This window comes from Peromyscus maniculatus, chromosome 9 (genome assembly GCF_049852395.1).
Source record: "Peromyscus maniculatus bairdii isolate BWxNUB_F1_BW_parent chromosome 9, HU_Pman_BW_mat_3.1, whole genome shotgun sequence".
Classification (NCBI taxonomy): Eukaryota; Metazoa; Chordata; class Mammalia; order Rodentia; family Cricetidae; genus Peromyscus; species Peromyscus maniculatus.
The window spans coordinates 41,527,054-41,541,856 of record NC_134860.1 but is presented as its reverse complement, the minus strand read 5'-3'; the positions used below and the strand labels follow the sequence as shown (position 1 = coordinate 41,541,856).

General features: G+C 39.6%; 1 protein-coding gene across 6 annotated transcripts in view; it reads left to right on the top strand.

Moving 5' to 3' along the window:
- LOC143267336 (uncharacterized) overlaps window positions 1-7,854 on the top strand; it is a 28,252-nt gene extending 20,398 nt beyond the window's left edge. For 2 of the 6 annotated variants that reach the window (XM_076544787.1, XM_076544786.1), the window contains 2 exons: window positions 4,911-5,012; window positions 6,413-7,854. In XM_076544787.1, the coding sequence (XP_076400902.1) occupies window positions 4,911-5,012; window positions 6,413-6,632 (322 nt within the window). In that variant the 3' untranslated portion in view covers window positions 6,633-7,854. Of the gene's footprint in view, window positions 1-4,910 lie in introns of all 6 variants that reach the window. The other 4 variants (XR_013042332.1, XR_013042333.1, XR_013042335.1 and 1 more) reach the window with 3 other exon arrangements.
- Window positions 7,855-14,803: the final 6,949 nt, after the last annotated feature.

Sequence of the window (14,803 nt, the reverse complement as noted above, 5' to 3'; positions counted from 1 at the left end):
AAACCATGATGAGAGAGAATCTGCCCCCAAGAGTCTCAGCTAGGTTCCAACAGTGTGAGCCAATGACATGCAGAGAGCACTTAGTGTATTTAACAAACTCTCAGGATGGGTCAGGTCACAACCATCTTAGATCTTCACTGTTTGTAACTTAGAGATAACTCAAGGATACCAAGTGAAAGATGACAGGCAGAATACTGCCACTGAATAACATTGCCCAGATGATCATATGCTCTCATAGAAATTACCTGAGATAATAGCACCATGAAGATTTGCCTTTATGTGCTTGGCCTGAATCATCTGTGGCTGCCTAGGTGGTGAAGTGAGCCTACAAAGACGTAACAAAGCAAGCAGGATCACAAACACCCACAGCCAGATGGTTTCTCAGGCTGCATCTCTAGTGTTCTCAAGACTTGGGGTCTAATCCCATGGCAGGCTTCAGAAATAAACTCACATGTCTGGCTTGAGCCCATTGCACAAGTCACAGATGTACTGCTTCCAGAGTTAATGCAGAGGGAGGAAGAGACTGTATCTGTCATAAAGTCAGGAACAGGTACAAAGTCAGAAACATGAGCTTGGGATTTCCAGTGTTCAGGAAGACAGCTGGGCTCAGGGCTGAGAATGAGCATGAGGGAGCACTGGAGACTGCCTGTAAGCCCCAGGATCCAATGACAATGTGGCCAAGGCCGAGTGCATTTCCCGTCTTGAACCTCAGTTTCTTCCCTGGCAGAACCTTCTCAAGGCTAAATTTCTGCTTTTGAGAAGGGAAGAGGGGGCCCTTTGCTTTGATTCTCTTCATGCTGGCCAGTTGTAGATGTGAGGGTGGAGCCCCTGGCTCAGACCAGGAATAGGATCTGAAAGTGGAGATAACATCAGCTGTAAAAATCCAGGTGCTGTTCACTCAATCTCCTTTTCCTAAGAGAAACTGTGGTATATTGGATGTGTGTTCATGGGGGCTCAAAGAAAGAAGGCACAGAGCAGTCTAGGAATGATTTTAGACTTTATCACATTCAGAGGGGGTCCATCTCTCTGAACTGAAACACTGTAGATAAGCAAAAGACCCTTTTCTTGTTATGCAATTCACAACTTTAGCAAGTCAATTCCATATACCTCTTCTATAAGCCCCTCAAAGGGACAATGCCAAATGCAAATTCTCAGTAAAGGAATACTACAGTTTTCTGGGTTGTCCCTGAACCAAGTTTTCATAGGCTTTGAACTCCTAGCAAACTCTCAGATAAGACTTCAAACAGGAGATAATGGAGACAGGAGGTAGCAATCACAAAAGGCAGATCAAAGCTAGGTGCTGACACTCAGGAATCAAACCAGCTGCAGTTCTGCAGAAATTCTCCCAACATATCCCCCTATTTACATGCAACAATTAATTATTTTGGAGGTTATGTAGCTTCACAGCAAATACAGCCTTTTCTCTATCTTTCTGTTTTACAATCTATGTAAGTAAATCAAAACACATCTTAAAGCCAATAAGGTTACTGTTGCTAGCAAAAGAATAACCCTTGCTAAAACAAGAAATCTATTCAAGTGATGTACATGGTTGAATGAGGCTATAGTATCTGCAAGGCTTTCCATAACATCCATTCTTGTCATATCAGGTAACATTTAACAATTCTTAATTTCTTGCTGTAAATCATAAATCATTTGAGAAGAGTTAGGGTGACCCATCAAATACATTTTTATCTTTTCCCAACCATACTTGCTTTCATTAAACTTTAAAGGAGTAATACATAACATTCCAATCACATACCTACATATAGGTATGTATTGGATATGTGTGAGCATCCATTCATAGAGACAGCATCAGGAGATATTTGTCTTGGACTGGATACATATGGTATAATATGATTATCACGAGTTAAAAGAACTCCCCTGCAATCACCTTGACTACACTCATCACTTTAGCTGAAATGGTTCTGTTGTGTGTAGACATCACATATTCCTTATCCATTGCTCTGTTATTGGACAGGAAGATCAGGTAACATAAATATTCCTGAAAAAATACTGCAATCTATACTAATGCGCAATGCAGTAAAATGTTCATTTCCTTGGAATAGTATAGATGGGATATATGACAGACCTTGGGTTGGTGTTTAAAGTGACTCCATACAGAAATAGAGAGAGAGTAGAATACTTCACACTATACCCACCAACTTATTGGTGTTTCCTGTGGAAGCAATACTTGGAAGCACCCTACTTTCAGTTAACTCTCCAATTCTATTCGCTGGCATCAAGAAAGACCATTTTCCAATGGACCTGGTGTTCAAATTCAAGTAATGTCTAGAATGACAAGTCAAGTTTTCATGAACCTCCACGGCTCCTTCTACTATGTACAGTTAAGCTTCACAGCCACAGACCTGTCTATCACTGAATTAATCTGTTCAATTACTTTCTAAGGTCTCCATCCATCTGAGATAATCAATGCTAAAACATCACAATGGGATGTTCACTTGATTTTGGAATAGAAAGCCATGCTACACTATTCTACCCTACTGCTCTAGCTCTCAATTCCATTGGGCTCCTACTGGCAGGACAATCCCTGAGCTTTGGATGGACTGCTTTGTGCATGATCCATTTCTGAGTACCAGCCGGCCATGTCGCCACAACAGCAGCCACTGAGTCTCAGCAGCCTAAACAATGACAGCTCTCTCCAACAGCAACAGAAACAATGCCAAAGGAAGGCCAGCAAAGAGTCAGACTGTAACAGTTACAGATGCACCTGAAACTACATTAATCTCCTGCAAAACCACAAAGGTGTAGAAGGGAATTGTAAACACCCAATCATTCTATTCAAAAAAAACCATAGAAATACTCTTTCCTCTGGAACCTAGAACTCCTCAGTCTGAAGAAATTTTGTGGTGAATTGCAGTACATGATAAGATTTCCCTTCTGTGCATGTGTATGCATATCATTGGAGAGTTGTGAATGTACATAAAATCTGTGCCTTCTCTGTAGCAGTATTGTCAACAGTCTTGACATTTTATTATGTGAGCGAGACAGCCTGTCAGAATGGCTACGATCAAAAACACCAATGACAGCCAATGTTGGAGAGGATAAGGAGCAAAGGGAACACTCCTCCACTGTTGGTGGGAATGTAAACTTGTACAACCACTGTGGAAATAAGTATGGCAATTTCTCAGAAAATTAGGAATCGAACTACCTCAAGACCCAGCCATCCCACTCTTGGGCATATACCCAAGGAATGCTAATTCATACCATAAAGATATGTGCTCAGCTATGTTCACAGCAGCACTATTTGTAATAGCCAGAACCTGGAAACAACCTAGATGCCCATCAACGGAAGAATGGATGAAAAAAAATGTGGTACATATACACAATGGAGTACTACTCAGCAGAGAAAAACAATGACATCATGAAATTTGCAGGCAAATGGATGGAACTAGAAAAAATCATCCTGAGTGAGGTAACCCAAACCCAGAAAGACAGTCATGGTATGTACTCACTCATAGGTGGATTCTAGATATAAAATAAAGAACAATCAGACCACAACCCATAGAACCATAGAGGCTATATATATACCATGGAGGTCCCTAGGACGACTGTGGCTTATAATAAATTTCAGTTTTCCTCAATTATTGAAAAAAATAGCCAAATGAATGGAAACACATGAACTATGAACCAAAGGCTGAGGGGCCCCCAGCTGAATCAGGCCCTCTAAATAGGTGAGCCAGTTGATTGGCTTGATCAGTTTGGGAGGCAACTAGGCAGTGGGACCAAGTCCTGTGCTCATTGCATGAGTTGGCTGTTTGAAACCTGGAGCTTATGCAGGGACGCTTGGCTCAGCCTGGGAGGAAGGGACTGGACCTGCCTGGACTGAGTCTACCAGGTTGATTCAGTCCTCGGGGGAGGATTTGCCCTGGAGGAGGTGGGAATGGGGGTAGAATGGGGGTAAGGGGAGGCTGTGGAAGGGGGGAGAATAGGGGAACCCATGGCTGATATGTAGAACTGAATGGTATTGTAAAATAAATAAATATATATAGGATTTTTCCATAACCTGGCAACAAGCCAAAAAAATATTAAAGAAATGTCCTACTTGTTCCTTCTGAAATCAAACGCCATTACCAGCAGGATGTAATCCAAAGGGTACTCAGAGGAATGAAATCTGACAGATGGCCGTGTTTCCCTTTGCAGAATTTGGAAAACTGAAATATGTACACCACACCATCGATACTTATTCAGGATTTCAATGGGCAACTGCTTTGAGTTCTGAAAAAGCTGATTCTGTAATCACTCATTTGCTAGAAGTTGTGGCCATCATGGGTATACCTGCACAAATCAAAACTGGCAATGCTCTGTCATATGTCTCTGTTAAAATGAAACAGTTTTTTGCTTATTACAATATAAAGCATATTACAGGCATACCACATAATCCTACAGGTCAAGAAGTTATAGAAAGATAAAACAGAACTCTAAAGGATATGCTAAATAAACAGAAAGGGGTAACAAAACCCCCCAGAAATAGACTGCATAATGCTCTATTAACTTTGAATTTTCTGAATGCCAATGAGAAAGGAACAACAGCTGCAGAGAGACATTGGATAATAGAAAAAACTACAGAATTAAATCAGCCTATATACTGTAAGGATGTGCTGACCTCAGAATGGAAACCAGGGTATGTATTACATTGGGGACAAGGTTTTGCTTTTGTTTCTACAGGAGAAGATAAGCTGTGGGTACCATCAAAATTGATAAAGGTTCGATTTGAACAAGAAAAACCTCTTAATTAGAGGAGGTGATAGTTCATCAACCAGCATGAACATCCAATTTAAACTAAATTGTACCAGTAACACATGCCTTTTCATTTAATCAGATATTAACTTGCCAAAAAAGAACACCCCCAAAATTAGTCTTGGAGAAAGGTTTTTGTTTTTGTCTTTTAGGAGAATGAAGGTTAAGGAATCTGAAGAACACAAGACAAATGTGACAACTGGAGAAAAGGGACAAATCATCTACCCCAGGAAACAGAGTGAAACGCTGTATGGGTATATATTATCTAAAAAATTTTATGTCTTCCTAAATGTTTGTTTCTGCTTTTCTCTAAAGATTTAACACTGTTGGTCTTCTAATAGTCCCAGTTCAATTAAAATTTAAAGCTGACTTTGGAGTTGGAGAATGGTTCTCTCCTTCTTTAAACTCAAGCATGTTGTTAAAAGGAAATTGCAAACTCCCTGTATCATGCCAGAAGAAAAGAGCCATCATCTGCTGTGGGACAGGACAAAAGCCAAATTAATTAAGGGACTATTCTATTACTAATCTCAACTCTTTGATTCTATTCTGATTCTTTAAACTTTTCTTAAAGTATACATTTTATATCAAAATTTACAAGATTAATATATAAATAGACATATATACATTTTAAACTTTGTTAAGATATGAATGGTCATATAGAGTACTAACTAATTCTAGAAAAAAGGCTTCAATTAGCTATATATATATATATATATATATATATATGTCTTTGTGTTCGAGTCTCTTATCAGTTTTCTGCAGGAAATCACGGCCAGGCCTAACATCAACTGAAGTCTCCAGAAAGAATATGGGGCCCCACAACAACAACAATTCCATGTGGATAATAATAATATCATTAAGCTGACAAACATCATATACAGATCAGCTTTGAACTACAAGGTGCTCAGAGCAATTTTGAGATGACTAGCTGAGATGATCCAGTCTCAAAGACTACTTGAATAAGGACTTAAGATAAACCCTGAACTTTGGCATTATCCACAGACTGGATAATGAAGGATATAGTTACCTTTCCTAGAATTTGACAATTAACCTAAAATTTTTCTTTCAGGATAATGATAACTTCGCCCATACCCAACAGGAAGCAATTTTAAGAATACGAAGCCCACATTCCCAAAGAGGTGGTGTGGGGCGGGTGGTTTTTGTTCTTTTTAATGGGTTTTGGTTCTGGGATAATTTTCATTGTTTAGGGGGGTCTGTTACAAGTTGTTGTCAAGGGTTAGGAAAAAGGCTAAACAAAGGAGATTAGATTTAAGGTTCTTGTTTAAAAAAAAGAAAGAAAAGACAATTACTAGTTTTAAATACTTTACATTGGATTGGATTGTTTTATATTGTATACAAATTTGAAATAGATATTGTTAGAAAATGCTGTATGTATATTTCTAATTGTATTTATACCATTCATTTAACAATATAATGTAATTTTCTGATCCTTGAATGTTATTATTACCAACTATTAGGATATAAAGAAATGAAAGTTAGTAGTTAGACATTACAATAGAACTTGTAGTCATATTAGATATGTTTTAAAAATTGAACAGATATATTTTAGACAGGTCATCTTCAAACCCTTCAGAGATCTACAGAATATGACATTTAAAATGTTTTAATAACTTAGAAATTTTTCTTTTTTGAGACATGTTGGCTCCTGGCAGTACCAATCTACTTCCGAGAAAATATGGGCATTGAAGAAACTGCATATGGAGTTAAATTTCATTGTGGCAAAAGTTAGCTACTGGACAACAAAGTATCCTCGAATCAACAGGACAAAATGGACGGACAGGACACGAAACAAAGGACTACTGATTGTTGCCAAAAGAAGTGTGGTTATGGCTTTATCGAAAGGCATCTTCTGAGGCCAGGACAATATGGCATCATCCGTGAAGTGGCCTTCACAATCCGGAAAAGGTACAGTGCCCTTTTCTTCAAAGGCAGCTGAACAGGCAGTGGGCCGATGGCTTCTGTTGTGCAATGGAACAGCAGCTGAATGCTCACGCCTCTCAGTAGTAGACTGGCATTTAATAGAGGGATGTGGAGAAGAAGGGGATGCTGAGATGAAGCGCTATATACACAGCCAAGAAGAATGGACAGCTGAATTAAAAAACCGTCAACAATTTCCAGAATTTAAAATCCTGAATCATGACATGACACTAGTGGAATTCAGGTGTTTCTGCTACATGGACTGCTCTCACCCAATGTGAGGTTGAACTGTTGACCTTGTGTACATCCTACTTCACAAATGAGTCTGCCAGATACACTAAGCCTACAGGCTGAAGATGATGCCCAAACACTGCGGAGAAACCTCAAATGACTGTCCAGGCAGCTGGCTGTTTCTGTCAACTCACAAATTTTTTTGAAGTTGCTTGCATGCACTTCCTGTTTTTATTTTTGTTAGCTAATATTATTTCCTTCTTGGGTCTCTGAGAGAGTTGAAGGTTAGTTAGTTATAGTTGAAGATTAATTAGGATAGAAAGTGAATTAGATACATTTTGGACTTACCAAAATAGGATAGATAAGGGAATTATTTTCTCTGATTTGTCAAATACAAATAAACTAGACATCGCTAGGTATTTGTTACTTGTATATATTGTATATAGTTATTGTACTTTTGTAAATAGTTTTTCTTTTGTTAGTTATAACGTTTTGCATTTTTTCTTTTTATTAAAATAGAAAATGGGAAATATGGTAACATTTTATTTGTACTGAAATATGTTTTTAATTGTATGTTAATAAATAAAGTTACCCAGGGGTCAGAGCTATTAGAGCCATAGCAAGGGCATGGTGGTGGTGGCGGCACACGTGTTTAATCCCAGCACTTGGTAGAAGAGCTAGGTAGATCTCTGTGTGTTCAGGGATACAGCCAGCATTGGAGACATATGCCTTTAAGACCTGGAGGGCTGTACTTACAGGCAGTGACAAGGCAGTCATGTGTTTGGGTTTACAACCAATGAGAAGGCAGAACAGAAAGACTATTTAAAGACAGACATACAGAAAGGAGCTCTCTTTTGGGGAGGTAGGAACACTGCAGGAGGTAAAATTTTAGCTCTGAGCTCTGACCTCTCAGCTTTCTCTTTTTCATTGGTTCTGTGTTTCTTATTTTAATAAGATGGTTGGTTACATCTACACCAGTGTGTGGGGGAGGGATCACAGTTAAGATACAGAAATCTCATTACTTTTTCTGTGCCTCCTCCCCACTCAGAGTGAAAGCAGATGGTACACAGCAAAGCAGGTAAAGCCTTGTCAATTCCTGAATCTGCCAAACTAACCATCATGGATCCTTGATCTGGGTCTGCTCCTTAGATACCCAGAGCAGGATAGGCCTATTCCTTTCCACAAGTACCCAGCTCTTGAGCCCCAGCTCTGGAAGGCTCAAGCCCATCACATCCAGAAAGCTGCCCAGCCCCTCCTGAACTCACTGTGTCTTCCCCAGGACCAGAGATTTCTCCATGTTTTCCAGTGAGATCTAGGGCCTGCTTCTTTCTTTCTCACTCTGGTCTCTCCATGCCGTGTATTCTCTCTCTCAACTAGACGCCTCAGTCTTGACCACATCTCTGTACGTGAACCTTACAGCAGTGAACTAATGTCCTAAGCTCACGTGGTGTTGCTACAACACTAGTGACATCACAGGGGATTCCAAGAGCTCTCCAGGATACAGTAGAATTCCAGAGAAGAGACTGCTAATGTCATGGGGCACAGCCTTTGCTTCCTTGCTAATTCTTCATGAACTGACCAGAAGCTGATGTTTCTTTCCAGGAATCTCTGCTGTGACACAGGGGAAGCCATTCAGCTCCTCCTCCTTCCAAAGCAATAGATTTCTTTCTGCTTCATTAGAATCTTTTTACTACTTCACCCATGAGGAGTTGGAAGCTCATTTATAAACACTGACAATAGTTGGCCCTTCCCATCCTATGGGGAGGCTACACATTACCCCATATTTCCCCAGAATACTCTTCAGTAGGAACATTAGTAAATATTACTTAGAAGTTTAGAGGTGGGAGAAACATATAGAAAATACAGGATAGCCTGGAGAAGAGCTGAATGTCTCTGCCCTAGGGTATTTAAAGGACAGCCAAGGGGTGGAACAAAAGACCTCCCCCGAGTGCAGACCATCTCAGACACCTGCACTCAGGCCCATAGTCCAATCATCCTCTCTATGCAGATCTGCTGATTATAACCACTATGAAACCTAAAAATGGGCTCCAACCCCATTCTAATACCCATACCCAATAATAGAAGAAATAAAGCATTCCAAGAAATTAGTCAGGATGATGTGGAGGAGGAGGACTGAGTCCCTTGAAGTAAACAAGTGCCTAGAGAAGGCTAAGGTTAAGGGAAGGTGGCCATTGGTAATTTGTAAGTGAGCCGAGACTCTTATGAGACACAAACTGTTGTAGAATGTCCTCTCTACATACATGTGTGTTAGGGCTCTGTAGCACAACATAAGTGATAAAATGAATCTCTATATATATTGAAAAGAGATTTGTTATAATTACTTACAAGCTGTACTGTGGCTAATCCAACAATGGCTGGCTATGGATAGAAAGTCAAAGAATTCAGTAGTTGCTCAGTCTACAAGTCTGGATATCTCAGCTGTCTGCAGTCTATGCTGTAATCTCAAAAAGTAAGGTCTAATGCCAGTGAAGAAATGGATGTGCTAACAAGGTAGAAGAAGCAGAGAAAGAGGAAAAACTTCCTTCTTCCAGGTCTTTCTATAGGCTTCCAGCTGAAAGCATGGTCCCGATTACATCTCGATTAAAGATCTGAATTAAAGGTGTGACTTCCTACCCCAAAGATCCAGACTAGAAAAAGATCTTCCTACTTCAAATGAAGTAGAAATGGCTGACAGCTGTGTGCTCTATTTTCTGGGTGTTAGTTGACCTTAGATGTAGTCACACTGACAACAAGAACAGTCATCACAGTTGTGTTCTCTTCTTCACTGATAATCATGTGCAATTGACCAGAGAGTGAAAAGAAAGAGGGATGATGATCCAAACTCACATCTGGACCTCCTGTAGATCTCATGACATGATGATGTTCAGTGCCACGGACTGGCCCACCAGGAGTACCACGACCGTAGGAGAATCAGGGCTTGGGTAGTCAGGAAGGCAAGGATTCGGCGACTGACAGACAGACAACTCACTCAAAAGTGGTTTGAATCTGCTGCAATTTTACTTCTGCAAATCAGTAGTTTATATACAGAAAACTATCAAGTCATACAGGGAACAACAAGAGCTTGGCAATAATTCAATTACATCATCTTTAAAAACAGTAAGCATATAATTATTAATCGGCACTAGACATATCTCTTCACTCGCAAGAACTTTATGACCCAAAGAACAGTCTGTGTTTTTTAAACTTAGTACAGTTCCTAGGCTTGTGTAGGCTTCTTGCAGCTGTGTCCTTCATCTTTATCTCAGCTGCTCACTAGTTTATTATTCATTTTTACTTTTCTGGTTCTCATGACCCACTTAGCCAATTTGGATGCTGCAGATCCTCCCTAAGTCTTTCTTCCATTCTTTACCATATATCTCTTCTAATATAAGACCTTTTTTACCTGCTGGAATATGGACTCTTGTACTTTTACACCTGTAAGGGGAAGGGGTTCTGTTGTAGTCCTTAAGTTTTCCATGCTGAACTTCCTCAACAGAGGGGCCATGTTTTCTGCCATAAATCACTTTAGTTGGGATTCCTAAAGGATTCCTAGTGGGTGAGTGTTCATTCCCTAGAAGTGCTGAAATATTATACTTTCTATTATCTAGAAACTTGAGGCTTGAGGTCTTTAAGGAATTCTGCTATATCTAAATAAGTTCCATGTCCAGCTTCCCCTTTCCTCCATAGTTCACAAACCAAGCATTCATTAATTTTGGCTGTGTTTTATAGATTAATTAGAACATTATCAGAAAAGCAGTTATACAGAACCCATAGCCCAGGGAGCTCTTGATCTGTGAAGCACGTCTCCTTCGAGAAGGAGGCATAACACGGGCACTCTGCCAGGGACCTCCAGGGAGCTTAGTCCCGTGGGATATGTATCTCCTGTCCGCTATTATTGACATAACTTTTCATGTCATACGGACGACACTGGAGTTGGTGTGGCAGTTCAGTGGCCTTTTTATGACCATGGATGGCTAATATAGGATGAAATACCACTCTGTGCATTCTTGGGTAGGAGGGATCAACTAGAAATCCAGTTACAAAAGAATTCAGTCAATCTCTGTAACTGAAGATTTGGAATTCAAATAATTATGTTATGTCTTGTAGGAACTGTGTTGTAAAAGGGTCCAAGAGGCAGAAAATGGGTACTCCTTCCTTAAAGAAATAGGAAGAAAGCAAACACACTGGACCTGAAAGAAAGAGTGGGGTGTCAGAAAGAGTGTGTGAATTTGGACTTGAACTCCTACAGGCCACATCTTGCTTAATCCATGCATTCTGAGAAAGGAAAAAACTCCTACTGAAGATAGGAGAACCCTGGGAAGATGTCTGTGGGGTCTTCATTGTAAACAACAGCTACTAGCCTCCTATTGTTTTCTAAGCAAAAACGATTTATTGAGTTTGAAGTTTCTCTGGTGGTCAAAGAGGCAGGAATTGGAGACAGCAGCAACAGGAAACAAATCATACTCCAAAGTTAAATCATGTTACAGAGCTCACCACTGACACTAACATGATGAGCATGGGCACTTCAGTGTGTGCCACCAAGAACACTGGGTTTGTGCCTGGTGCTGCTTTAGAAGTTTTCAAAATCTATGGCTCTGAAAATGGGATACAGCCTTCTCCAAATCATCAAGCAGAATGGGCTCATCCATTTCTTTAGAACATAAGCTTATAAGGGGTAGAACTTCTGATGGGAACTCTTCCACCAAAACACTGCAAGGATGGCCAAAGGTGCTGGCAGCCAACAGCCAATCCCCATGCCCACCCTGCAGCCTCCAAAAGGGGCTTCAATGGGCAAATTTACGAAATTTTCCTTTGTGGCTTGTGTGATTGTCACTTATTTTAAAGAGAGTTACATTTTCCAATATAAATTCTTTGAAATTATTCTTCATACATTTGAAACTTCACGTTGGACATAGAATTCTATTCATAGAGGGTCAATGTTCTTTGCAGTAAGCTGAGATTAATATTTTCCCTTTTATGGCTTGCTGTAATGGCTAATCTTGGCTGTTTACTTAACACGTAGTGAGCATTTGACTTCCTCAGACTAGCTTGTAGGTATGCTCCTTTGGCATTTTCTTGATTGCTAATTGATGAAGGAGGGCTCAGTACTCTGTAGGTAGTGGCATTTCCAGGCATGTGAGCCTGGGCCATAGAGGAAAGGTAGCTGAGCAGAACAGTGAGTAGCATTCCTCTGTGGTTTCAAGTCCCTGCCTTGGGATCTTGCCTTGGCTTCCCTTGATGATGGACTGTAACCTGTGAGGTTAGTAAACACTTTACTTTCCCAGATTGGCTTTTGGGCTTTTATCAGAGCAACAGAAAGCTAACTAGAACATTTGACATATTCTCAGAGCATGCTCTGATAACCCATCCTTTTCTATGTTGTCTGTAGCCTCTTTTTTCTACAAATACAAAGTTTGTGGGCACTTCATCTGTTGCAATACCCAGTCTACCAATCTCACAGACTGCTCACATAACTCTACTGAAGTATTTTTTATTTTTTAATTTCATACGACGTATTTCTGTCTAATATGGCATGCTCCCTACTTTTCCCTCTTTAAATCTATCTATCTATTTATCTATCTATCATTTACCTATTTATTTACTTTCTTACCTATCTATGTATCTATCTGTCTCCCTCTCTCAACATTAGGGTATTCCTGGCATAAAGAAGAATTTGGAAGAGATCCTTCATTTTTTATTTTATTGGATAGTCTCAGGAGTATTAGTTGTCCTTTAAATGTTTGGTTCAATTCTACACTGATTCTGTCCTTGTCTAGGCTTCTTTTTGTTGGGCCATTTTTAATTACTGCTTCTATATCATTAATTAGTATGAGACTATTTAAATTATTCACATTATCTTGATATAATTTTGGTGGGTCACAGACATCTAAAAATTCATCAATATTTTGAAAAATTTTTGCCAATTTGGTGGAATGAAGATTCTTAAGGTTTGAATTCCCTCCATGTCTCCTTTTTCCTCCTGTGTTTTATTATTTTCATCCTCCTCTTCCTATTGGTTAATTTGGCTAAAGGTGTGTCCATCTTGTTAGTGTTTTCAAAGAATTGACTCTTTGTTTCACTCTATCTTTATATTTTTATGTTTATTTCACTGATTTCAGCCATATTTAATGGGACACCTGTATCATACTCTTTCCACAAGGCTAAAAGACCATCATGAAAGGTGGGGCAGAAAGATTATAGGAGCCAGAGGTCAGGGAGAATTAGAGCAAACAGTGTCTTCTGGCCATGACAGGACCTTATGACCCACAGCACCTGTGGTCACTTATACAATATCAAGCCAGTAAACTTTCAAACATGGTATTGTATTCCCCCAAATATTGTTCATACTAATAAACTTATCTAGGTCAGAGACAGAGCAGCCACAATATTAAACATAAAGGAAAAGCAGTGGTAGCACACGCCTTTAATCCTAGAATTCCAGAGGCAGAAATCTATGTGTTCAAGGATTCAGCCAAGCATGGTGACTCACGCCTTTAATCCCAGAAAGTGAGCCTTTAATCCCAGGGAGTGGTGGTAGAAAGCAGAAGGATATATAAGGCATGGAAACCAGAAACTAGGAGCATTTGGCTAGTTAAGCATTTGGCTGGATGAGCATTCAGGCTTTTGAACAGCAATTCAGCTGAGACCCATTCTGGATGAGGACTCTGAGGCCTCCAGTCTGAGGAAATAGGACCAGCTGAGGAATTGGCAAGGTGAGATAGCTGTGGCTTGTTCTGCATCTGATCTACCAGCATTCTCCTCAATAACTGGCCTCTGGTTTGATTTTATTAATAAGAATTGTTAAGATTCCTGCTACAATAGAGTGGGAAGGGTGCTTGAGCCCCTTCTCTTGACTGATGACCTAAGGATGAACAATGGCTTCTGGCAGAGGGAGAGTCAGCTTTCTTCAAGAGCCTGCCACTGGGGTTATTTAAACGTAATTTAATGATGAAGATACAAAGTTGAGCATCACAGATGTTGGGCAGATTTGGATGAATTACTGGGAGGAGTTTGGTGTGAATATGATCAAAATGCATTCTATGAAATTCTCAAAGAATAAGTGAAAATACATTGAAGTATATTCATTAAATTATTAATGTAAAGAATGGATTATTATATAGAAATAATTTATTAAATAGCTTTATTGAATTCTGTTAACTCTAATGTGTCTGTCCACTTGTGGGATCAACCATGGAGCATTATCTATTCTGCCACTAATAATGTTTTATTCCAAATGGAAGCCTAAAAAATGGGAAAAGGATTGTTTTTGTTTTTTGAGGCAGGTTTTCTGTGTGTACTTTTGGTGCCTGTCTGGATCTTGTGCTATAGACCAGACTGTCCTTGAACTCACAGAGATCTTCCTGGCTATGCCTCCCAAGTGCTGGGATTAAAGGCATGCACCACTAACACATGGCTGGGGAAAGGATTTTTATCAACTATTTATCCAATAGAGGGCTAATATCCAAAATATGTAAAGAACTAAGAAAAACTGAATATCAGGAAAATGAATGACAATTAAAAATGAGTTACAGAACCAAACACAATTGTCAGTAGAGGAAATTCTTGTGTCTGCAAAACACTTAAAAAATGTTCAGTATCCTTAGTCATCAGGGCAACACAAATAAAAACTACTTTGAGACTTCATGTTACATGAGGCAGAAGAGATAAGATTAATAAAATAATTGAAATCTAATGTTGACAGGATGTGGAATATGGGAAACACTCATCCATTGCCAGTGGGAATGCAAACTTGTACAGCCACTTTGGAAATAGGTGTGGCTGTTTCTTGGGAAGCTAGGAATCGATCAAGACCCAGCTATGCCTCTCTTGGCATATACCCAAAGGATTCTTCACCTACCACAGAGACACTTACCTT